At 41.0% G+C, this 27089-nt stretch overlaps 2 protein-coding genes across 3 annotated transcripts in view; both read right to left on the bottom strand.

Moving 5' to 3' along the window:
- Positions 1-20982, bottom strand: part of Pcbd2 (pterin-4 alpha-carbinolamine dehydratase 2) — a 47944-nt gene extending 26962 nt beyond the window's left edge. The window contains exons 1-2 of one of the 2 annotated variants that reach the window (XM_048792295.1): positions 20357-20982; positions 16588-16719 (exon numbers count right to left, since the gene is read on the bottom strand). In XM_048792295.1, coding sequence (XP_048648252.1) covers positions 16588-16719; positions 20357-20440 — 216 coding nt within the window. In that variant the 5' untranslated portion in view covers positions 20441-20982. Of the gene's footprint in view, positions 1-15712; positions 15770-16587; positions 16720-20356 lie in introns of those variants that run through there. The other variant, XM_048792296.1, reaches the window with a different exon arrangement.
- A 2564-nt stretch (positions 20983-23546) lies between these two features.
- The window catches only part of Txndc15 (thioredoxin domain containing 15), a 15585-nt gene continuing 12042 nt past the window's right edge, over positions 23547-27089 (bottom strand). Inside the window, exons 5-6 of the mRNA XM_015488572.2 lie at positions 26229-26359; positions 23547-24253 (exon numbers count right to left, since the gene is read on the bottom strand). Coding sequence (XP_015344058.1) covers positions 24057-24253; positions 26229-26359 — 328 coding nt within the window. The 3' untranslated portion in view covers positions 23547-24056. The remainder of the gene's footprint in view (positions 24254-26228; positions 26360-27089) is intronic.

Genomic DNA, 27089 nt, shown 5'->3' with positions numbered 1-27089 from the left:
AAATATCCTGAAGGTTGAATTTAATCTTTAATTCAGTTCTGGTCTATGAATCAATTTTTCTGCAAATACAAAGAAATATGTTACCAATTTCTTTTCAAGAAACCATCTGAAATGGGAGGACACCACAGAAATTGATCATTCAATGCTTATTTGTAGGAGCACATTCTCTGTTACTTGTAAATTATTTTGATTTACAGTGAATCGTTATTGTATTCATAAATGCTGGAAAGTTGGTGAACAACATGATATAATGACACTCCAAAATAATTTTATAACTGCAGGTGTGCAAATCATAACACGTGGGAGATGACTCAAAGGATAATGGGGACTACGGCAGTTTAGGAAGGGTCACATAAAGGAGGGAAAGGGATAAGCACATGGGCCCCCAATTTTCTGAGATGTCTTTAAAACACACCACTGCAGGATAGGAAGATGCAGTGGAGCATGGGCTGCAGAGTCAACAGTCACACTTAAACAACCCAAGGCAAAATGCTTCATAATTTACAACAATCCAATCACACCGCTCATTCTTTTGAGGTTAAATGCTACTGACATAAGCTACACCTGAATCCAATCAGCACAGAGACGTTGAGAAGATTCACACGAAAGGACTAAATTTGTCACAAATGGGTTGGTTTCCGATCTTAATGTAGCCAAGTTGCTTTACTCTGACCTCCATTGAACAAATCAACTTAATGGGCACTAGGAGTGCTATAAAACTTAACAATGGAGTGATTTTTAACTTTTAAAATATAGTTATGAAGCAAAATGTTGGATAGCTTCTACAATACTGGAAATCAAATTAAATCTAGATGTTTTTTAACAGTCTTGACAGATATAATCCTAGTTACCATGTAAATTTATGGTAAGCTGCTGTGATATTAGCCACAGGTGCTACTTTTAATATATGAGCCGCATCTGGCTGGGAATAGAATTTCTCAGAGGACTGAAAATGACCTCACTATCAGACAATGGAAGGGGGGGGGGCGAAGCAAGACCACTGTGGCATATAAAAAGCTGAAGATGTGGCCCACAACTAAATATTTCACATAAAATTCATTTTAACTCTGCGGTTGTAGGTTAAAGGATATTATGCTTTCAATATTTAAGAGGCGTAGATATATTTCAACCAAATTGCCAAAAGATTAAGAATGTAAGACGGTTATGAATACCCTAGCTACGTATATAATACTAGTTTGCCAACCTTTGATCAATGTTGGAAAAAATGATGTGCTAAGACTTGAAAAGAAAATTCTTTCACGGTTCCCAAGCACACGACATGAGTGGACACCACTGAGCACAGTAACCCTAGATGTTATAATTACAGATCTCTAGGCAGAAGCAACTCTCCAGCGCCTAGCCAACAGCACTGGCTGTGTTTTTAGTTCTTTAGAGTCATTCATCACAACCAAGAAAATATTTTCACCAAGTAAATCTGATTTTTAAAAAAATCACTACAAGTAATTACCATTCTGGGTTTAGGAACTAGTAATATCACCCAGAGACAAATACAAAAGGAAAGTACAAGTTTACTACCTACAATTAAAATTTTTTGAATAAAGATAAATATGTATAAAACACAAAATTGTTTGCTTTTAAGAAACCCTGAACCATTTGAAAGCCATCATTTGCCAGATAACAGGCAAGTGTGGAAATGTGATAGAGGATTTACAAAGACTTGATTTCCTATGAAATAACTCTTCCTGAATTAAACAAGCCTTCTTTATCTGAAAAAACTCTCAAAAAGTGAAACCTTTCTATGAAAATATTTCCTACACCCTTGCACTAAGCTGTGAGAATAGTAGCTACAAAGCCCTATAACATAATATTTTCCTTCTGGGCTTCTCAAGTAACTTGAAGGGCTTGATTTTTTTAGCTTTAACAGATTAATTCTATCTAGGTGATGATTTTGGTTTACTTTTTTAACAAGTGACTAGATCTATACCTGATCTCAATGGGCATCAACATCCTGAGGACCTTTAGCAAGAAGGACATGGCAGCTCCCTGACATCTGTGTGCTCAACCAACAGCATCAATGTGGAGCAGTTAGAAAAGGGAGGCTCACAAAGTCTCTCCACTGTGACAGCACTTACTTTATAAAAGTACTGGCTAAAATGACACATGACCTTTCTGTCCAATGTGATACAATGTACCTCCCACCACTAAAAATCATGAGGCAAAATATTTAACTAATTCAGAGAAATGTTTACCACACATGAAGTGAAAAAAGAAACTGACTAAAAAATTATCTACAATATAACCCCAATGTATATTCACACACACAATCACATTATTTTTAAATGCATCTTTCTGTGTTTTCGAAATTATAAGACATATTATGCAACCAGGAAAAAAAAAAACATTTATTAGCCAGCTGAAGGTACCACACAAATGTAGCATGGTGGTATCCTTCCTGTAAGAGAGAGAAGCCTGGATGATCTCCATGGGGAATGAGTAACCCACAAAAATTAAAGACTCTTGTTTATGGCTTGCAGTTTTAAACAAATAGAAGATGTAAGGAACATATCTTCAGATGTACACTAGAGAATCATGCTGTGAGACTGAATTGCGATGGCCCTCTCTTGTACACATCTGTATCCACGGCTGTATAGTCAGTGGCTTAGAAAGATGGATCCTCAATGCACAACATGTGGGTCTCTCTGTGCAGAGTTCCATTACTCCAGTTGCCTTTTGCAGACCTTCTATTTGGAAGTGACTTTCCCCTCCCGATAGAAGCTGACCTCCAAATTGTAACAGATTTAAGACTGATAACTGGTCAATTGAGTATTATAAACTAATGTTTTCCAGGCCCAGCACAGGGAACCATGTAGTAAGTTTCAGGTCAAATTCCTATCAGTAGCTGGCTACCTTTTTGTTCAAAATATGCCAAGAACGCACAGCCTCCCATGTGTAGAAAAACACTCAATTTGGAATAGCAGAGCTGTTCATGCAAAGGTCTAAGACGTTCACCAACAAAACTGAAATCTACATTCTGAGTTGTTCTACAATTCTTCAAAAGATAGATTTGTGTTAAGAAAAGCCCTCACCTTGGGGTAGGAAGGCTTGAAAATATGTCCCCCCTGCCTGCTTCCTTGGTAAGTCTGAGCTCATTCCTTAACTTCTCTGAATTTTCTACTGTTCGCAGAATGAGGATACCAACACCCATCCAGAGAAGGCTGCTGGAATGTTATTGCACAGGGAAGCTAACAGCAAGCTACTGACACCCTGTAGACCTCCCTCACTCACTAGTCCATAAAGTACTTTGTGATTCTCCAGACTGTCATAAAGAAAAGTGATCTGGCTATGTTTCAGGTAAATAATGCAACATTCATTGTCACCTGGTAGCTGGGCATGGTGTTGCACACCTGCAGTCAACTACTTGGGAGACTGAGGCAGGAAGCTCACTTGAGCCCAGGAGTTCAAGACCAGCCTAGGCAACAGAGAGAGACCCCATTTCAAAACAAACAAAATGAGTCACATATATAGAATAATCTAAAGCAACATTTTTACATTAAAATTTCTATAAATAATTCTCCCCAAATAGGTTCAATATATTTTTAACTTTTCTATACAGAACCCCATCAAGTTATGATGAAGGAAAAAAAAGAAAGAAAGAAAAATCAGCCAAGAGTGCTTCACCAGTAGTCACAGAAAAGAAAATAAAGAATATGAGACTAAAAAAACTGTCAGGAAACAGAAATGAGTGCCTAACAGATATGCCTGTGGCAGCCTCCCAGTGTGGGTCCTTCGTGGAGTCTTGGAAGGACCTGCTCTGAGCCCCAAGACACCAACATTCACAACAGACTGTGTCTGTGGCTGTGGGTGGCTGAGGCTATGGTATGAAAATACTGAGTGAATGCAAGTGTGAGTACTTTTTCTTAGAGGCAACTGACTAGAGGTGCCAGGAGTAGCCCGAGTCCTTTTCTACTGCTTCAAAGTTACACACAGAACTTTGAAAAGCCATTCTTCTGGGAAGTGCCCAGTGGCATAGAGACCACCCTCTCATCCCTGTCAATCACTTAGTGGCCAACTCAGGAACCATCTGTGACTAGGAGTAAGGAGATGGGAGGTGAGGAAATGTCCCTAGTGAGAATAGGTTTTAGATAATAACCCGTAGGAAGCAAAAAGAAGAAAAATGCTTTATTCCTTCGAGTCTAAGTATACTGACCCACAGTGAACCAAATCAAGGGACCCCATGTATTCAAATACACATAGATAATGCTGAGCTGCATACTATGGGAGAGGTACACAAGCACAACCAACCCAAGTCTCTGCCATCGAGGTGCTTATACCTGAGCGGGAGAGACTCAAGTGAGTAGCTGTGTTGCCCTGCTGCATGATGTAAAGTGCACTAACTCTCAACCGAATTCTGCCATTGATTCACTGTCACCCTGGCAAATCACTGCATCCCTGGGTCTTCTGGTCACCTTCTTCTCTTCTTCTTTCCAGCTCTGATAGTCATAGGATCAATTCAACTTTAAGATTCACAAGTTTAATATCAAAACGTGGATGAAAGAACTTCACACAAAAAAACAACCTAAAGTCTGAGTCCTAAAAGGAAAGAAGACAACAAACCAGCATCTGAGTCATGGGAGGATCTGTGTAAGCCAAAGAGCTCCTCTTCCCCTCCAGGCTGGCCTGCACCTGCCCCACCAAAACCATCCTCGCCATGGGCACCGAAGACCTCCATGCGGTTTGACCTAATGGTCATCCTTTGGCACTCACCTTGCCTGGCATCTCAGCAGAACTGACCCTTCCCTTCTTTTAAAATGCCACCTTCTTTTGGATTCTGTTGTACAACACTTACCTCATTTTCTTATTCCTCTAACAGCTCTGAGTCTTTTGCTAGCCCCTCCTCTTCTCTCCAGTCTCTAAACAGCCCGAGTCCTGAGCCTGCTTCTCATGCTATAATTTCTTCCTGAGTGACGTCATCTATTATCTCAGCCTTTTTCCATACATACCTATGACCCTCCCATTATCTGTGACCCAGACCTCACCTCTGAGTTCCTGATTCAGACATCAAACTACCTCCTTGAAGTTGACATTTGGATGTCTCACAGCAACTCACACTTAACAATGTCCCACACAGAAATCCCTGCGCCCCAGTCCTGTCCTCTCCCACATTTCCACTCGGTAACTAGCATCTCCAGTTACCCAGCTCCTTCAGACCTGAAATCTGAGAGCCATTCTCAGGACCCTCTGCTCTTCTTCCCTACCACCCACCAATCTCTCCTCCCTAGTCAGGAGAAACTTGAGTATTCTCTTTGTATGTGCATTTTCCATAAGAGTTAAGTGTGCTGCTACCTCTGGTTTCTCCTCATGTGAACTCCTAAATATAGTTCCAGCCCCCGTACTTCTGTGCTTCTCCTGTCCCTGCCCCAGTCCACCCCAGCAGTGATATCTCATCTGGAAGAATGCAACGGCCTCCTCAGCATTCTCCCAGTTTGACTTTGGCCTCTTCCACTCTATCTTCTACATCCTCTGATTGGTCTTTTCTAATGTTGTCTTTTCTAATGATGTCTCAGCTCATCACTTCCTTGCTGATCCCTTCCCTGACTGCTCTCTTCAAACAGAACTGGGTCTCCCCAATATCTCCTCAATAATATTAGGCCTCCCCACTACCCTCTCTCACAGTGCCCCTTGCTCTTGTGGTGGTGGTCATCTGTGCTTGTCCAGGGTACGCATTAGCTGGAGTCCAATCCTGGCTCCACGCTTACCAGCTGTGAAACTGTGGCCAAGTCCCTTAGACTAAGCATCAGTTTCCTCATCTGTAAAGTGAGGGAAACATCTACTTCACAAAGTTTTGTGAGGATTAAATGAATAAATGCATGTAAAGTCCTTAAGTGTTCATTAAGCATTAGCTATTAGGATTTTCCTTCACGGCACTCACCGTAACTTGTGATTATACTTTCCTTTTTTCTTTGTTTATGCTGTCTCCCCCACTAGGCTGTAAGCTCCATGGAGATGGGGACAGTATCTGCCTTGTAAACTGCTCCACCCCAGCATCCATCACAGTGCCTCACCTAAAGTGAGTGCCCAGTCGTTGTGTATTAGCAGGGAATAGATAAAAACACAGAAGTGGGTGAAATGTGGACAGACAGGAGCAGGATGGGCTAGGATCTGGGGTGGCAGGGAGAAGAACAGCTTGAATAAAAGAAGACAAGAATGGAACTGAGATGGCAGGGGTCTTGGCCCAGTCCCAGCATGGCCACTAATTTTCCATGGCCTCAAGCAAGGTACTCTCCTGCCTTCGGCCCCTCACTTTTTAGTCAGTGACCTCTGGGTGACCTCTCAGGTATCTTATAGTTCTAACCTGTAAATAAAGAGACTTCTTGCAGGGCTGGGGTTGTGGCTAGATGGTAGAGCGCTTGCCTAGCGTGTGTGAGGCACTGGGCTCGGTCTTCAGCACCACATGAAAATAAATAAATAGGGGCTGGAGTTGTGGCTCAGTGGTGGAGCACTTGCCTGGCATGTGTGAGGCCCTGACCTGAGTTTGATCCCCAGCACCATATATAAATAAATAAATAAAATAAAAAAGTTCATAACCCACTTGAATCAAAGTGTGAAATATGATTTGTCAAGAACTATGTAATGTTTTGAACAACCAACAATAAAAATTAAAAAAAAAAAGATCCATTGACAATTTTAAAATATTTTTTAAAAAAATAAAACAAATAAATAAAATAAAGGCCTATCAACAACTAAAAAAATTTAAAAAGAGAGACAGACTTCCTGCAGGAGTAACGAGAGACAGGGTTAGGGCAGGACTGCAGGCAACTTTGAAAGCTTCTGAGAAGATGAAATATATTCCGAAAAACACAACAGAAATGTGTTGGGATTTCTGAGCAGAGACGGAGTCACAAGAGAGTGGTATGCAGGCCAGTGGGAGCAGGGAGCATCTAAAGGTGACAGACGGTGAGAAAGCTCCTGACAGAACTCTAAGGGGAAGGCAGGGGCACCCAGACCAGAGCAGAGTCCTAGGAAGACACTGAAGAACAATGGAGCAGTTCTTGGTGACTGGTCTCCGAGACAATTCAGCTTCAGGTCTGAGTGCTTGAAAGGATGATGGCAAAGCCGAAGTAAAGAAAGGCCAGTGTTGGCTTTCAGACACCCCAAGCCTGAGGCAATGCTGAAGGTGGAGGAGACTGCCCCGCAAGGGACCCAGCTCACAGAACTAACAGAGGGCCCTCCTTTCCCCAACACACTCCCTCACAGAACTTATCAGATCTCCAAGGACCAACTAAAAACTCCCCTTCTCCAGGCAGCGACCCTGGAGTACATCTCCTTCAGCTTACCCATACTTCACATTTTAGTGCTGATTAATAGAGCAACTTGAAAAACTAAACCGCCTTGCAAAATTTAGATGCACCACCTCCCCATCAAAACTGGGAGCTCTTGCAGGCAGAGACAGAACCACATAGTTCTGTCACATCTTCTTCCTTCCACACCTTGGGCTGGACGGTGCCGGTCTCTTGGCAGCTGCCAATTCAAGTGCCTTGCAGTGCTCACTAAGCCGGACAAAGCCAGACCATGTGGTTCCCAGCCTGCCCAGCTGGGGCGGCTCCAGGCACCTGGTATGTGTCCACAGCCAGGGCTGCAATGGCAAGGGCAGAGCATTTGAAGCTGGTTTGATGGATGGTATGGCAGAAGACCACAATCCTGCCCTGCTGGCTAAGAGCACACTGGCAAACAGATTCGTTAGATACATTACTGTTTTCATAGGACTGATTTTAATGATATAATTAAATGACCTCTGGTTGCTCAACAGTGATACCTAGGTTACTCCCAAACAAGCCCAGCTTTGTTTGTGTCAGCTGGTGAGTATCCCCATTCTCAGGGAAGTAAGGTGAAACTCATTTAAGGAAGGAAAGTAATCCAACAGGAAATCCTTGGAAAACAACATATCTCCTAAAAAATAAAAACAACAACAACAACAAAAAAAGCTTTCTATATCAAAGTAAGATAAAAGTGTTGTTACCAGAACCAGGAACATGAGTCTGGCACCTGCTAACTGTGACAGGAGCCAATGTGACCACAAGCAATCCTATGGTCTCGGTCTGGTTCAATGCTATCCTGTAAAATTCTGTGAATGAGTTAGAATGCCCATGAGTGTGCCTAGATCACAAGGGCAATATAATATGATGGTGAATTAACAGCCACACAGAGGAGAGGATGTTATGCTGTTTTATTTAAAAGGACACACAAAAAAAGAGCAGAACACAGAAAGCTCAGAGCCAGGGAAAAAGGACCTCACCCACCTGTCCACACTGTTGGACCCAATCCCTCCTGAGAACAGTCAGCAACTGGCTACTATCCAGCCACCAGAATGTGAATGCAACCGAGAACCCTGAGTAGCTAACACAGCCTCCGCATAAGCACCCAACATCCATATTCTGAAGCATCTGAATGCATATTTCTTTGACACAGTTTGAATGCACCAAAACTTGCAGTGCAAACCTAAATGCCATTGATGATGGCTATGCTGAAGCATCGAGCAGGCACACCAAAGAAAAACAGAAACAGAATGAAAAAGAGCAAGACCGCAATACTTTTATTATTTAAGGTCTCCTTCCAATTATTTTCGGCAATTATTGAACTGGCAGTCCATTGTTATTAATTCATATTCAACCTATTTAAGCGGTACCAGCAATGTGGGCTGGAAACAAATGCCTCAGTAATTTCCTAACTCTTGAGCGTTATTTTCTTGTCAGTTAAATTTAAAGCAACCCATTTGTGACCACTTTATACCAAGTTAATCTCATCTAAAGTGCTTCACAAACCCTAACAGCTACGCTAAGGTTTTATACTAATGAAAGCAATTTACATAAATGAAATTTATGTCAATGCATTTCATGACAAATTTTTTATTTTATAATAATTATGGTACTTATATGATAACATCTGTTGATATTCACAGTCTAAACCTGGCAAAGATTTAAAATCACAACACTTTCCATGCATTATGTACATTATCTGTGAAAAGCAATAAAAAAGCAATGAATGCATTAATCATACCAATATCATCTGCAAAGCATAAATCTGAAATACCTTTCACGTCAGCTCAAACTGCTTTTTTATTTTTTACACACCTGATTTTACGCCATCTGTAAAAGGGCAAGACAAAGACTGCTGAGGAAATTATATGTCTTGGCTGTTTGACTTTTACAAAATACTCAGGCTAAGTTCTGTAAACAGAAGATTTACTACACGACTAAAGAAAGACCGATGCAGTTAAAAGTCCATTTTTATTAAAGGGCGGTGTAATGACCACAGTGTTTTCGCACTGCAGTGTGGCATCATATTTGCATTGTTGACACCTGTTTTACATTTCTCCTGTCTATCACTGCGTGTGCTTTTACAAATGCACGTCAGGTTTAAGCCAATTGTATGGCACATCCAGCAGAAGCAAAACTTCTAGGCTCTAGTTTCCCCACCTGGGTGGACACCGACACTGATGTTTCGGCCACCATGTGATATCATCAACACAGTCCCACCTAGGGTTCCCCAGGACTTCAGGAAGAACTCCAGAGTGAATGCCAAGATGAATACCACACAGATATTTTGGTTATCTTTTCCAAGTCTAGGTAATGTGTGTTAAAACACACTCATCTCTCCTCTCCATTCCAAGGAAAACCATGGACACTTTCTCAGGTTTCCTGTCTGCTATGGTTACAAAGCCCATCAGTAAGCACATATTAAATGTAGGCTACTGTATGTGATAGCCACATGAGTTTTCACTTTACCTGCTCCCAGACACACAAACATCAGCCCATGCCTTAAGCAAATGGCACTTTCTAATCTACACCATGCCCAAGTCTTGGTCACCTCCTCTCCGGAATTGCTTCCCTACCCTCCACAGGCAAAATACCTCTTCCAAGACTGCTCAGGTGCACTGCTGACTCATAACTATGATGTGCACAACAAACAATATAAAACCCAAACTAATTCATTCACAATGAGAGTTGGCTGAGACCTCCTCCAAAAGCCTGTGGAGGGTTGTTAAGACTCATTAACGGTTGTCTTTCTTCTGGTATCATCTGTCTTTCTTCTTGTATCTGACTTCACTAAACATTTCAAAATGTTAACCATAAGCCTATTATCAAGTCCCTCAATAAAACATTTTTATAAAGTCAGCAACAGTAACTTTCAACTGCTCTAAGGCAAGAGTCTCTCTGGGCACAGGAAGAGAAACATTTTACAAACCCCAAAGCCACGTGTGGTGCTACCACTGAGAGGTGCACAGACCACTACCACGCAGCCACAGCCATGCTAACAAGACATTCAGGAGGCTCCTCCTCACTCCCACACCAGCTCCAGAAGTCTTTCAATGGCAGCAGTTACAAATGTGAATGTGATGAACAAGCTGAAGAACAAATAAAGCTTGGGCCTTGCCTTGCAAAAGGTACTACACTTGGACAAGCTGTTAAACTGAACCTTGTGCCCCCTTCGGAGGCGAAAGCTGGCAGAGTACTAGCCAGTTCATAGGAGTCAATGTCAGACACCCAGAAGCCCCTTGGGAAGGAAAGACAAGGCTCCAGGAGTACAGGGAACTGGAGCCCCTCCTCACAGAGCATGGGCCCTCTCCATTACCAGCAGGAAACTCCTTGTAGCCTCCACCCAGAGTCCTTCCCAAAAGGTATCAAACCAAATCCAGTGCCCAGTCATGGCTGCTTACCTACTCCTGATACTGAGCTAGTTTCCCTGCCCAACAAGGGTGGTCCCAGGTACCCAGTAGTGTGGAAATGAGACAACTTGCCCAGGGGGTGCGTATGGCAGCTGGCCAGGCTAGGCTCCTGCCCTGGAGGGCTCCACCTGCTGGTATCTGGAGTTGCTGTTTCCTGAGTTCCAGAGCCTCACCTTCTGCACCTACTTGTAAAGCTGAAACCGTCCTGATTCTGTAAGCTTCCCGTTTATCCCTGTACATGACAATACACAACAAAATTCATCTTTATGGGACACTCACACCCACATTTCTAACATTTTGTTCTTTCAGTGCAGACACCCTGCAGTTGCCAAACACCCAAGAATAAGTTGATATGTCAGTTACAGACCTCTCCCTCCTTATGTCTACACGAATAGAAAAGGAAAGTCAAGCTCCTTTACAAATGCCAACCCCACCCTGTCTGAGACCAAGCACTTGAGTATGGAAATTCTGTGCCTCAAGTCCCAACACTGTCATGTTGTCTTACTCTCAAAGTGTCACCATATGTCACCATCTCACTGCCCATCAACCCACAAAGCACTGCAGACCCTGTGCACACTGCCAAGGGCAGAGGTCAACAGCAACCAACACCCATGGCTACTTCATCTACCTATGCTGAGAGAATCCCTTGGGGATTTTCACATTTATCATCTCAGATTTGTCCCCATTTGAGCTACCAAATAAACTTGGGTTATGTGAAATCAACCATATCTTGGTAAAACCTCTGAGAAAAAAGAAGGTCAAACATATTTTGCTGGCTCTATCACTATAATAAAGTGTGAAAAAGGCCAAAGCTCTGAGAAATAGGTTTCTATCCAGGGCCCCTGAAAATGTTCCTAAAATGTACAGTTCATTTTCCAAAGTAATAAAAGAAATAAAGACACACGCAAACTTGTGATACCAATTTACAAATACTACATAAGCAAATCATTTAAAAATTATAATGTCCAACCAAGTGTAATCTTACTCCTGAATTTTTTTTTAAATTTTTGTTATTTTCAATGGACAGTGTGCCTTTATTTTATTTTTTTTTAATGTGGTACTAAGGATTGAACCCAGTGCCTCAAACATGCTCTGCCACTGAGCTACAGCCCCAGCCCCTACTCCTAAAGATTTTAGTGAAAGCAAAATGAAGACTGCAAAGAACTGAAATTTTTCATAACCTGCTGTGTAAAAGAATATATTTTATCCATATGTTCAGCAAAGATGGGGTACCATTGTTAGGGGCACATGGAGCAGACCTCCCCAATTCCTGCTGAGGGCAGCGCTGTAGCAAGGAAGATGCAGTCTTACCACAGTGCACATGTGAACACACAAATGCCTGCTCTCACACACATACAGAAATAGGCCCAGGATTTCAATGGTCACCCTCACATATCGAATTTGCATACACACAGGGACTGTACCTAGAAGACATATTCCTAGGTTGGGACCACAGGTGCGTAGATTTTAAAAGTTGACAGGCATGGGGGCTGGTAGTGTGGCTCAGTGGTAGAATCCTTGCCTAGCATGTGTGAGGCCCTGAGTCTGATCCCCAGCACCACTAAAAACAAAAAGAACAAACAAAAAAGGTTGGCAGCCATTCCACTTGCCCTCCAAAAAGATTATATCAAATGACACTCCCAGCTCCTCACCAGCCAGCTCCCTGTCATAGTTGCACTTCCTCACCAGCCCGAACTCCAAGGACCAATGTTTTAATCCCTCCCTTGCACACACCCTCCCCAACCTCCCTTACTTTGCTCCTGTTTCCTTCAATACTTATTTGACAAATGTTCAGCTTTCCTTTAGCCCAACTCCACACCTACTCCAAGCCTGTGTCTACGCAGCTAAATGTGCCTAGAAAGACAAACAAAATCTTCACTTTAAATATGTGACCAAACTCTGAAGAGACACTAAGAACTTCACAGCAACTGGCTACACCTCCCCAGAGAATTCACCATCTTAGTCTCCAAGATGACCATTCCTCCCACTCTCTCCCCAGACCTCCAACACGCCTCCCTTCTGCATTCACTGGCTACCCATCTACCTCCCTCAGTACCTGTCACTCTTCCTGCTTTCCCATGACAATGCACACACCACCCCCAGGCCTGCACTGCCATTCTAGTCCTGTGCTCTCAACAGTTACCCCTCTGGAAATTCTCACACTGGGCTCTCCAGCCTGACCCCTGTTGTCATATATCCACCTGCTAACCTGATTTCTCTACTTGGATGACCTGTAAGTATCTCAAACCTGAAGTGCCCCAAGCAAGGTTCATTCCCTACTACCCTCCCCCATGCCCTGTCTTCACAGCTCAGTAAGTGGCACTAATGCCACCATCCTTCACCCTACAGCTTGAACCCACACCCTGAGGTTATCCTTGAAACATTTCCAGTCTATCAGCAATATTTTTTTTTCTTTTTTGGTGGTGGTGGCCTTGCACATTCTAGGCAAGTGCTCTACCACTGAGCGACACCCACAGTTCTATCAGCAAGTCTTGATTACTCCACCTTCAAAGGATGTGAGGAATCCACATCTCTTTCCACCTCCACTGCTTCCTCCAGTCTCCGGTTGTCTCTTGTATGTAGTTTTCTTGCTTCCACTCCTGCCCTCCTACCACCTTTTCTCAGAACAGCCAAACATGATTTGTTTAGAACATAAGCCAAATGATGACATTTCTCTGCTTGAAATAGTCTAGCAGCTTTCTTCTACAGAACAAAATTCAAACTCTTCACCAGGCCACAAGGCCCCAGAGCTCTTTCTTCTCCTCTCTCTGTCTACTCCAGAACACTAGCTTTCTGGCTCCTGCTTAAGCCAAGATCATCCTGCTTCAGGAACTTTGTACTTGCTGTCCTCTCCATCTGGAATGATTTTCCCTTGGATCCTCATACACTAAGCTCCTTTGCATTACTCAGGCATCACACATCTCCACCTGGAGAGACAACTTCAGACTATTCTATCTCAAAAAGGGTCTCCCCCTTCACCTTCTATTCCAATCTCCCACATAATTCTTCTTATGTCACTTATGAGGTGATATTGCATTATCTACTTATTATCTATCTTCCCCACTGAAATATAAGCCACATGAGCTTAGAAGAATGCCCAGCACAGAGAAAAAGATGCTTAACAAATATTTGGTAAATCAATGAGTATTATTTTTTTAAATTAATTTTTTAAAAAATTTACCTGCATATACAACTGTCACACTGTGAGTAAATTATACCTACAGAGAAGACTAAAAGAAAATGGAAAAAATAAAAGTAGTTACAATGGGAAATCTTTTTTTTTTTTAATTTATACAATTCTATTTTAACATTATGTTGTTGCTAGAAATAAAAAGACAGTGGCAAATGATGAATGAGGATCTGTCAGTGCCAGGAAGTTTTCCAAATGATGAATGAGGATCTGTCAGTGCCAGGAAGTTACTACCCTACTCATGGGTTGTAAGCAGGAGCCAAGCAGCTCCTGGTGTGGGGAGCTGGCCTAGGAATATGAAGGGGCCTTGGTGCTCTCCTGTTGAACACAACATCAATAGCAGACAGAGCCACTCTGCAACCATGATGGATCAAAAATAGACCATTCTGGGGGCCGGGGTCATGGTTCAATGGTAGAGCACTTGCCTAGCATGCGTGAGGCACTGGGTTCGATCCCTGGCATCACATAAAAATAAACAAAATAAAGGTATTGTGTCCATCTACAACTAAAAATAAAAAATAAATAGTCCATTCTGTAATGACATCTGAACACAGACAAAACAGGAATGCTATCCAAGCCACAAAACATGAAACACTCCCCTTTCCCAGCTAATGAGGAACTACTGCTTCTTTTCCAGTTTTAGCTTTGGCCCCACCTTAGTCTGTTGTCCCATAGGTAAGGTTAAAATACTGAATCATAGAATTGTCTCTTTCCAGGCAGCATCCAATGCAGAGCAAAGTCCTGATTCCTTCAGCACTCTCCAAAAATCACTTAGCACAAGCCCAAATCCCGTCACAAGTCTGCAACACACTGTCTTCCTGAGATGCCCACAGTTCCCTATAGAGTGTGCTCTCCCTTGCTGCAATGAGCAATAAAGCCAACTTGTTCAACTAGACATGTGCTCCTGGTTGTCTTTGGCTGGACTGCCGTGACAGTTGTCATGACATCAGTGCCATTACAGGAAAAGTCACAGCAGACTGCTGGAAAATTGACCCAGGATATAATGTCAGAGCTGGTTCTCTGAATACATTCTCTGACACCAGCTGATTTTCTTAGTATCTAGGTCTTCTGTTTCCTAAAAGCTGAGTGAAGGTGGGGGCGCCTAGTTAATGAAATGTCCCAGTGAATAATATTAGTTAATCGGGATGCCCTGCAAGCTTCCCTTCCCCCATTTCTGAAAGTGGTCCAGAGTGCAAGGTTGGAGTGGTGCTGGAGGACTGACTCATGGGCAGGGCCTGAGGCAACACCACTCAAGTACTTTAAGCCACATGTTCAAGCCCAATAAATTAGCCCGGGCTTAAAGAAGTCAAGCTGTACACATGTAAGAATTTTAATAAGCTTGGAAAATGCTACCTAGAGCTTATACACAAGCTTACTGTACCAATGGGATTCCTTGCCACCAGCCACAGAGTGCTAAGCCCCTGACAAGAGCTGTCGAGCACGTGGGGCAGCAGGGACAGGGAGCCTGCTTGGTCCAGGTTTCCTCAGGAGTTGAGGACTCAGAGCAGATGGCTGGCAGCCAGATGGATGGAGAACAGAATAGGGCAGGCAGCTCGGTGGAGCCAACGGCATTTACTAGGAAAACATGCCGAGGGTTTCTTTGGTGGAAATCTGGTCCTCACACACCCTTCTAGAAACTAGCAAACACTACAATCAATGTCTGCATTTATCAAATGCCTGTTTGTACCAAGAACTGTGCTAGGTACAATAGAGAGTTATTTAAACAAACACGGTCTCTGACTTCTAGTTGCTGACACCTAATATAAATAAAAACAATAAATCTGTCCAAAGGATTACCAAACTAACTGAACAAACACAAAATAGTCAAAAGCATTTACCTTATATAAATGCAGCAGAGTAATAATTGAAGGGTAAGTCATGGGAGATGACTCTCTAAACAGGGTGGGGCCTAAATGGAACAGTTACCTTGTTGAGTCTCCAAGAGGGAGGTCAGGTTTTAAGAAAAGCTTCAAGGATTGGCTACTGGGCTTGAGGAAAATGGGCCAATTAGGGAAGAGGGTACAGCTTAGGAGATGACTTAGAGGCAGAAACACAACTACAGGAAGAACCAAAACTGCCCAGGAAAAGGAAAGGTAATCAGTCCAACAAGTGTATGTTTCTCTTTTTGTGTTTTTTTTTTAAGAGAGAGAGAGAGAATTTTTTATATTTATTTTTCAGTTTTGGGTAGACACAACATCTTTATTTTATTTTTATGTGATGCTGAGGATCAAACCCAGTGCCCCGCGCATGCCAGGGGAGCGCATTACCGCTTGAGCCACATCCCCAGCCCGGGTGTATGTTTCTCAGTTGGTCTTATTCATGCCCCCTTCTGATAAATATAAAAATTTCACACCCTCTTTTAAGGTTATTTAAAATTCCAAAACTAAATATACTATCCAACACCAAATCACATCAACAGTGGTTTCAGAATTTGATTTTCCAAATAATAGAAATTACCTCTTCCCCCAGAAGAGGTAATTTTTACTTGGCTGGACAGCAACAAATATCAGCAAGGATTCCCTCTAACACTGAATTCTTTTTTTTTTTTTGGAGGGCAGATACCAGGGATTGAACCCAGGAACACTTACCTACAGAGCCACATTCCCCAGCTCTTAAGAGAGGATGTGCATCCTGGGTCCACATGGGACCAGACAATTAGTAGTAAGCAAAAGAGTCACAGCCTGTGGTGACGCTAACCAGAATTTATAATTACCTGATTAAAATTTTTGAAGGAAAACTCCTTGTAGATGGCATCCCGCGCACTTGATTCCGACCATCCTGCTGCTTTGAGGTCAAGCATAACTTGGTTCCTCTCCTCTGCTGCCAACAACTGGGCATCTGAAGACTACAAAGAGAACACATTTCATATCTGAAAATGTAGAGGTTTATTAAACTCTTTAAATAAACTCATAGCTCTCTACCTTGAGAACAGATGTAGAAAAGTCTCAAGGGCAACAAATTCTAACCAGCTTTCACTTCTTTATTCTCAAAAAACCCAGACAAAAGCAAGGCCAGCTCTATACAAAATAAGTTGCCTCCATAGTATGGCTTTCCCGCCCCTTACTCCTGCCTCAAACTTCACGTTTTGGCAACTCTGGTTTCTTACAGACGCCCCTGAGACTGACCACTGCCACTGGCCTCCAGAGACCGTTTCAGAATTTGGGAAACTGAGGTAAGAACACCCACTGAAGGAAATTTTGCAAATCCATTGGCAAGACCAGGTAGAACTCAAAGCTTTGAACTCCTGTCTTAGTGCTCTTCAGGAGGGTCCCCTGTCACCTGGTAGCCTTCACCAACTAGTCATATGGGTTTCATCTATTTTTGATTAATAATCCCTTTCACCTCTGATAAAAACCAATCCCCAGAGGGAAAAACCAATGTACATTTACATAGAATTTGATATAATAACTTCTGGGGTCCACAGACCCTCTACTATAAATAAAAAAGACCTTGTCTTAATAGAGTACATTTATGAAATCCTTTTCTCAGAGCACCAGTACGAAAATCTTCCAGGAATGATACTGGCCAAATCATACTGTTATACTGCACTGTGTGCATGCATGAGTATGGAACAATAAATCCCGTAAGTATGTTCAACTCTAATGCACCAATTTAAGAAAACATGGTAAAGGGGCTGGGATTGTGGCTCAGTGGTAGAGTGGTCGCCTAGCATGCATGAGGCACTGGGTTCTATCCTCAACACCACATAAATGTAAAATAAAGATATTGTGTCCACCTAAAAATAAAAATAAAAAATAAAAAGACATGTTAAAAAAAAAAAAAAGAAAAAGAAAAGAAAAGAAAAACTCCCTCCAGAGTTTGTCCAGAGTACTATCCAGTCCAAAGCACAGGGGTGTACAACCTACCTTGAGCCTTCTCCCCCTAGTGATAACATTCACAAATCCAGGTTCTTTGGTAAATGTGCCCACATTTCCTTATGACATTTGCTTTTTAACTTTAGAAACTCTAACCCTTGGGCTGGGGCTGTAGCTCAGTGGCAGAGCACTTGCCTAACATGTGTGATGCACCGGGTTCGATCCTCAGCACCACATAAAAATAAACAAATAAAAAAGGGCATTCTGTCCATCTATAACTACAAAAAAAAATTAAAAAAAAAAAAAAAAAAAAAAGTTAACATAAAGAGAAGGCTTAACAGTAGAGACAAAAAAGAAAAGTTCCTAAAATTTAGTACAGCAGAGTAAAAGGGAAGACACAAATAACTTGAGTTTCAAAATATATAAAAATAAATTCTGCATGTAATTGTAAAATGTATATTCTATTTAAGAAACAGATAATTATTATTTCTTACCTCTTGAACATTGAACCTTAGGATCTCCTTCATGTAAGTAGGCAATAATGTCAATAAAGTATAAAAAGTCCAGTTGTGCGAAAAATGAGCAACTACAATAGCCCAAAGTGGTAGTGATTTTAAAATGGGTATCCATGGCACTGACTTCTGTGAAGAAAGCTAAAGAAAACAGACAAAGCTAGAATAAGCTATAGCTGTGTTAATGTTGAGACCTGTATCTTATCAGCTGAGACTCAATCTAGACCACATAGAGAACATCAGCCCTGATTAGTAAATTCTACATTTAAAAATCAACTCCTTTGAGATATTAAATAGAAGAATACATTATAAATGTTTGTTTCATTAAATATGTACACATACATATAAACATATAAGTTCATATATATAAATATATATACATACATATATCAATATACATAAATATATACATACACACATATATAAATATATATATAAATTTATATATACATATATATATGTATTTATATATATTAACTAGAAAGTTCAGGATTCGGATTACAGGAAAAAAATGGCAATATAATTGTAGAGTTATAATGTCAACGCTAAGAACTCCTTATGATGTTAGAAGTCACCTTCAACATCAATATCTCCATGAAATAGAGAATAGTTTCAAAATCACAGTAAAAAGTTCACATAAGGATAAATAAAAGAGATCAGAAGATCAAGTTAGAATTCATATTTTATTATTCAATCTTTATTCAATTTAAATGATTCATAAGAGTTGTGCAAGCTGGGTATGGTGGCTCACGTTGCTAGTACTGGCTACTTGGAAGGCTAAGGTGGGAAGATTGTTTGAGCCTACAAGTTCAAGACCAGCCATGGCAACACAGTCTGACCCCATCTCAAAAAGAAAAATAAATTATGTAATAGAAAGGATTTGTATATAGCCATATCTAGTAGTGGTCTTCAAAGTAAGGTGTAAGCACCCCAGAGATATATATATATATAAGATGACCCACTGGGGTGAAGAAAGACTTATTAGAATTTCTATTTACACTAAATTTTTTTTTCTGAAAAAGAAACTAAACTCTATCAATATATAATAAATAGGCTGGCTCTAGATATATTGGATGATCATGTATGGAATGATTTCCCTAATTCAGAGGAGTTAATAATGGCATCCTCACTTGTCTATTTGCCCTCAGTGTTTTATGACATATTTTGAAGTTTACAATTTAAGTAATATAAGTGGATTTATGGTTTGAGTTTTAATTAAAACAAACCTCAAATAATGGACCATGTCTTCAAAAGATTCCTACAGAGCAATAGAGGAGAATCATAGTAATATAAGCATGGTGAACATTAAGAAAGTATCTAAGCTGCCATTTTTCCTCCTGATTATTTTGTTACTAACTCATCAAGGAAAACAACAGGAAATCATAAAAGACAGCATATTCAAACACATGGCCTTCATTAGACAGCAGTATTATGTTAACTAATTAGTACTATTTTTAAAGTGACAGCAAAAAGGTTATTCCTATTAAAAACTTTAAAAATATACATGTATACTTTTTATTTCATCTTATTCACCCTTTAAAAGGTCTATTTTTTGGGCTGGTGATGTAGCTCAGTGATAGAGTGCTTGCCTAACATGTGCAAGGCTCTGGGTTTAATCCCCAGTACAACACAAAAAAGTCTATTTTTGTATATACTTATGATGAATGCAAGTACAATAATATATTTGGGTAACTTCTGAGTAAATATAAATACATTCAGATTGTGAGCCCCCTACCTGTTTATGGATGGGTTGCATGATCAAGAAAGCTTGGAGATCACTAGTCTGGGGTATTGGATTTTTATATTTTCTATACACTGAGGTTCTCTGGTTCCTTTCTCAAAAACAAGAACAATTTGTTTCTGTTTCCAGGGTTCACTGTTATTTCAAAAAGAGGAAAAATCAGCATTAACCTTCTTCTGGCCTTTTTCATATGGACTTTTTACTGGATATCTTAGTAGATATACTCTTTTATTTCCTATCTTATAACAGAGATATAAGGGGTATGCCAGGTGCAATGGTGCATTTCTATGATCCCAGTGACTTGGGAAGCTGAGCCAGGAGGCTTAAGAGTTCGAGGCCAGCCTCTGCATTAAAAAATGACAAAATCAGCCCTCACCCGGCGCCGCGGGACCGCCACGAGCGCTTGGCACTCACCAGGGCCGCCAGACCCGGGCTCCAGCGCCGCAGCGCCGCCAGCAAGGGCCGCGTCGCCCCCAGCGCCCCGAGAACCGCCGCCATGGCGTCCGCCGCGAGCTTCCCGGCGCGCTACTTGCCCGCCGCCCCGGCCGCCTCTCTCCGGAGTCGGCTCCAAGTGGCAGGCAGCGCCGAGCCGCGAGCCCAGCCGCTACGCAGGCCCCGGCGCGCCCCAGAGGCCTGCAGGAGCTGCAATGGCTGCTGACCGGGCTGGGTGCCGGGCGGGCGGACGCGCGCTCTGTCCGCGTGGTCCCCGCCGAGTGCCGGCTGGCCGCGGCAAGGAGCAGCAGGGCGCTAGGTTTGCCGTGCAGCCCCGACCTCGCCTCGGGCCTCGGCCTGCCTGGGACTCGCGCACCGTCCGACCTCGCGGGGCTCCCTTCTGGGGACGCCAGCGATAGAAGGCAAGGGCAAGGGGGCACGAGGGAGCTGCCCCCTAGGTAGTTAGTTCAGTTCTGGGGACAGCGGACCTTAATGATTCACTTCGAAAGCATGCAAATCAGGCAGCCGTGGGTTCGAATCCATCTGTGGTCAACCGTATCTGTCTTGATAAAGTAGTAAGAGCTGCATCTTTAGCCTCCCCGCGGGCTCAACACCGGAGCCTCTCCAGAGACAGGTGAGGACAGGAAAACTGTCTCGTGTATTGGGAGGTATTCTTTCTTTTATGTATTCTATGTGTGTATTTATTAATATTTTTCTTTTTGAGATGTAATTGACAAACCATCAGGTTCACCCTCTAAAACGTAGTGTTTTTAGCATTAACTTGTATTCGAAATAAGCAAATGAATGACATAAATGGGTTTGGAGAGTTTACAGCAAAAGAATAGATATATACAAAAGATCGTCAGTTTTATATCCCACATGGACTTGAAAAAAGTATAAAGCCTTTTGCCTCAAAATGGCCTAAAATTCATGGGCTTCTGGCTTGGCCTGCTTTCTTCCCTTTTGCCCACTTGACAAGACATGGCTATCTGAAAAGCAAAACCCAGGGGAAGACTCAAGCTGGGGGTTCGGGATGGGGGAGGCCTGAACATGTCACTGGCAACAGGCATGTAAGACACTGGCTTCTTTCCAGGGTTCCTGAGACAGACAGACTACAAGTGTAATTAAAGTTTGTATTTCCAATATTTACACTGGGTGTTTACGATCATGAAAAATATTCTTGAAATTTGCTTATTAAAGTGAGAACTGAAAAATGAACTGCTATGTGTGATTTAACAAATTAGTGACCCTTCGTCACTTTCCTTCCTTAACACTTTATGAAACTGTAGCATCTCAACTCTAGTCAGGCAAACAGCCAAAGAAAGATGGTAAGGGTCAGGGGAGTGATGTCATCTGGTAGGGGCTTTGAATGCTCTGCCTTCACACATAGCTCCCAGATTAATAGGATTTAAGCCCCTTAGCAAAGACAACTGGGTACATCCTTTGCAGTCATCAACCATGTTTGGCTTGCGAATGTTAGGCTTATCCTGAACTGCTTCCTTTCCTCCTGCTACTTCCCTTTCCTTCCCTCAAAACCAGTGTTTCCTGACAAATCTCTGCAGCTCCTCTGTAGGGAATAGCCTTGCTCCTTATTTCCCTCCAGGGGAACTCCACATAGCTGGTCTTAACTGAGTGTTAGAAGCAAGCCATGGATATGCTGGTCATCCTGGGAGCCCTCCCTCCCCTTCCAGACTAGAATAGCAACCCAGTATATATCACAAGGCATGAAAATGCTTAAATCTTTTATATATAATTACAACACTGGGAATTTGCCCCCAACAAAATTTGTAATTCTTTTATATTCCAAAATGAGACTATATGCAATTATATCCAGCCAAAGAAGACAGGTAAGTATGCTAAATCTATTCAAAGGTCTGTTAAGATTAAGAAAACTACTAGCAACAGTGAGATGTTAGTCATTTGTTAAGCAAAAAAAAAAAATCCAGTTGCTAAATTTTAACAATAGTATGACTACAACACACCAGAGAAAGCCTAGAGGGAAAGGCAATCAGTGGTGACCTGGGACATGGTATGGAGCTGGGGAGGGTCCCATCTCTCAGAGGTTCTAGAGTAAGAATGCTTATGTTTGAAACTTGGTCCCACCACTGGAAGAGCAAGTTCTGGAGGCCTCCTTTTACTCTTTGAAATGAGGCTATTTAAGAGTATCCATCTCAGGGTTATTTTATGGATAAATGAAACAATGTGAGTAAAGCATTTAAAATAGTACCTAGTATTCACAGTAACAGCTCAAATGTTAGTTACTATCACAGATGGAATCATTAAAGGTTTTTTTACAAGTATATTTGTGAAGTTCAAATCCCAGCTTCATTAATTTACTATCTATATAGCTTCAGGAAATTACTTAACCTCTTTAAGCCTCAGTTTGCTTATTTGTAAAATGGACACCATAATGCTACTGTCCTGAGCTATGGTCCCCTTCTGCCAGTGGACATCCCAACCATGGCTGTTCACAATATGACACATAAAGCTGTCAATTCTCATTCAGTGTAACACTCAGGAAACCAAATTCTGTAGAATTTAGGGTATAATGATATACACATTAAACTATCTAAAACACTGGAAATAATTAGTACTGTGATTACAATATGCTTTAGCATGGAACTAATAAATTAGCTTGAGTTATAAAAATATTTACTTTGCAAGGCATGGTGGTGCATGCCTGTAATCCCAGCTATTCAGAAGGCTAAGACAAAAGGAAAAGATGATCACTAGTTCAAGGCCAGCCTGGGTAACTAAGAGCCTATCTCAACATAATTTTTTTTTAAACTGGGTGCAGTGGCGCACACCTGTAATCCCAGCAGCTCCAGAGGCTGAGACAGGAGGATCAGAAATTCAAAGCCAGCCTCAGCAACAGCAAGGTGCTAAGCAACTCAGTGAGACCCTGTCTCTAGATAAAATACAAAATAGGGCTGGGGATGTGGCTCAGTAGTCAAGTTTCCCAGAATTCAATCCCCAGTACCAAAAAAAAAAAAAGATCAGGGATGCAGTTTAGTGGCAGATTACTTGCCTAGTGTATGCAAGGTCTTGTGTTCAATCCCTAATACAAAAAAAAAAATTTTTTTTAATTACTTTTTCCTAACATCTGTCTTACCTAGAAACAAGTGAAATCACTTTAAATTCTTTCAGTGAAAGCAGAGATCACAAACACCAAGATATTTCACTTTTTTATTTTCCATCAGTTGCAATTTTAGGGATACACTGTCAGTTCTAATTATTCTTCCCATAACAAAACATGTTCCTGCTTAACCAACTCTGGAAGAGAAACTGCAAACAGAAAACCAACTTTCCTAGACATACACAAGGAACCAAGAATTTTCTATTTCTGCCTTGTACACAGTAATCACAATGGCACTATACTTATTATTCTACCATAATATGTCTTCACATTTCAAACTGGATCATTCCTAAAATATTGGGTTATATTCAAGCAATAAAAACAAGAATAGTAAGTTCTAATGAATATTTTTGCATCTGCTTATTCCAAAACTAGTTAAAACACCAGTTTGTAATTCTTTTACCCATTCAACAAAGGCATGATTCTTTTAACTTGACTGAAGTTGCAAGTCAACACTTCACTGGAAAAAATGTATGAGATTACAGCAATAATTTCTGAAATGAAAAACTGCAAGTTCTCCTCTCTTCAACTTCTTTCAGTCCATCACTACTCGACATGTTCCTGCTCTTGTCCTGGAATTAGCCACCGAATACTCTCAGTTCGAATGGTAGCATACATAATAAAACTAATTAAAAAGAATAAGGAAAATACGAGCAGCCAGTCCACGCTTTTTATCAAAGTGCTAGGAAGAGGGCCTATTTGGTCAGCTTGAGTTACCACCACATTTTTCTTGGCTTCTATACCTGAAAGAAAAATCAGTTGTTTCAAACCAGAGAGAAAACACATCCGCCACAGATTTTTTTGAAGTACGATGCATGGTATGCAAAATGACATGCAATCCTAAAATAAACACCACCACTATTATATCTGGGATGAATTTCACCTGCTTGTCAGTATAATTTGTAGCTTGCCTTTCTCCCCACCACATCAAAGGATCAGGAATCCATTCAACTATTCCAAGCTAAAATTCCAGAATTTCTGTGGACTCATCAGAGATTTCTTATTCAATGCCTTGTAAGAGCTGCCTTTTGTTCTCCTGAGACCAAAGTTTAACAAGCTACTTATTTGCAGGAGTTCACAGAATGTTTTTTTCACGTGTTTAAGTAATGCTGAATTCAAAATGTTTTTAAATAAGTTACTGAAAAAATTGGTAGAACTAGCAACTATTAGGATTGGTAATCACCAAAGACACTAGGACTCCTAGATTTTGTGTGTTCTACATTTTCCTAGAGCAGTGAAGAAAATGGCTTCCTCTCCACACACCAGTCTGGGATCCAGTACTAGACCTGGATTCCTAACCACTTTGTGGCCCACTTGCACCCCTCCAATTAACTTAGCACTTTGCTCTTTAGTGTTAAGAGAAAAGTGATTGCATGCAACTCACTATATATGGGAAGTGTGTTCTAATTTGAACTTATTTCCACTGAGTACACTTCAGAAAGAAGGGATACTCTTAGTTAAGACAGTAAGGCTTTTAAGTAGTTAGTTAAGTTTTACAATGGAGGAAATTTTCTTCAATTTAAATGCTCAAACTCTTACAAAGAGTAAAAAGTGAAGTTGTGTTTGTTTGGTTTGGTTTGATTGTTTGCAGTGCTGAGAATCAAACCCACGGTCCTGCACATGTTAGGAAAGTGCTCTTACACTGACCTGCACCCCCAGCCCTGGCCATATGTTTAAACATTAAGGAATTAAATTAAAAAATTAGAATAACATCTGCAAATGGATTAATAAATGAATGCCAACAAAACAAAAATAATGCAGACATATCTCATAAGCATAGTAGTTGGATGAAATAAGTCAGACATCCAAGAATATACAAAATACATCTCCACTAATACAAAACAGGTAACACTAGACTCTGGTATGGAGTCAAGACTGGCTGTCTTTGCAGAGGGGCTATTTTGCTCATGTGTTTCTTATACTGAGTACGGGTTACCCAGGGTATAGATATCTTTTTACATACATTTTCAGTTGTATGTAATGTTGAAATTTCACTTTATAAAAATTCATCACTAATGATTTATGTAATTCTGTGTAAATATTAAATAACTAAAAATGAATATAAAAAGGTGTCTATAGGTAAAGTGTATGATATGTGAATTATATTTTAATAAATCTTTTTTTTAAATGGTATCTATAATCATTAAATTACCTATTCATGTTAAGCTTGCCACTGATGGAGAGGTATTTAACAAGATCAGGAGTTCGTTAGAAAAGAACTTTAATTAATTTTTTTTTTTTTTTTTAATTTTGTAATATTTATTTTTTAGTTCTCGGCAGACATAACATCTTTGTTTGTATGTGGTGCTGAGGATCGAACCCGGGCCGCACGCATGCCAGGCAAGCGCGCTACCGCTTGAGCCACATCTCCAGCCCAAATTAATTAATTTTTAAATAAAATAATTTTGACACTTTAAAGTCAATCTAAGGATGGATTTAAGCAGATCAAAAGGTATACACTGCCAGGCACAGTGACGCATGCCTGTAATCCCAGTGGCTGGCAAGACTGAAACAGGAGGATTGTGAGTTCAAAGCCAGCCGCAGCAACTTTAAGACTAATAAGCAACTCAGTGAGACCCTGTCTCTAAATAAAATACAAAATAGGGCTGGGATGTGGTTCAGTGGCCCTGAGTTCAATCCCCAGTAACCCCCCAAAAAGAAAGGCATACACCCCCAGAAGTAAGATATCTTCTTCCCCAGCATATTATTTCTACATACCTGTCTGGTTAAAAATGAAGATTTTCAGTGTTTCCAGTGTTCGATCTGTATGATTGAATCTAGCCATTGGTTTAGCTCCTTGAAATAACAAAATGTTAGGAACAGCTACAGTGCCAAACCTGGTAGAAAGGCTGAGAGAAAGAAGTCAATTAGAAAACCTGAGTTAATTAACAGCAAGCTTTCTCATATCAGAATGGTTGAAATAAATGAGAAAGGATCAGTTTTGTGTGACCTGAGGAGATTTCCGATATTCAAATTTGAAGCTTTCAGTTTTTTCTTGACCTCTTTCCTTATGGGTCAGGATTGGGGGTATTCCTGAATTGCTTTCTATGACCATGTGGATCTACCCATGACCCAATTATTCCACTATTTAAGTTCCTAACTGTTAAACATCAGAACAGAAAATTCTAATTCACGGACAAAGCACACTGTATCAATTTATTTGACAGAAGAAATTTCAATTTCTTCAGAATGCCCATCTCCATCCCTAAAAAAAACAAAAACATCAACTTACAGAAAGCAATTGGTTTGGTAAATTGGTGCAAAGGAATATATAACGTAATGCACCAGGACGTTCACAATTAGGGGAAGAGGGCTTGGAAGTAATCTGACCTGGGTAGGATTATTTCACCTCTACAAAATACAGACCAGTCTGGGTTCTAGTCTCAGGCCACTGAACCAGGTGTGACCTATGGGCAGATATATTTAACCTCCCTAAACCTCAGCTTCCCCCATTAGTGAAACGATAATATTGGATAATCAAAATATTCTTCTCATCAAGTAACATGCTATTTGCATATTAATATATGAGATTCCTATGTTATGATTTAGATCTTTTTTTTTTTTTTTTTTTTTTTTTTA

Source organism: Marmota marmota, unplaced genomic scaffold (genome assembly GCF_001458135.2).
Source record: "Marmota marmota marmota unplaced genomic scaffold, marMar, whole genome shotgun sequence".
Lineage (NCBI taxonomy): Eukaryota > Metazoa > Chordata > Mammalia > Rodentia > Sciuridae > Marmota > Marmota marmota.
This window is presented reverse-complemented; position numbering and strand designations above follow the sequence as displayed.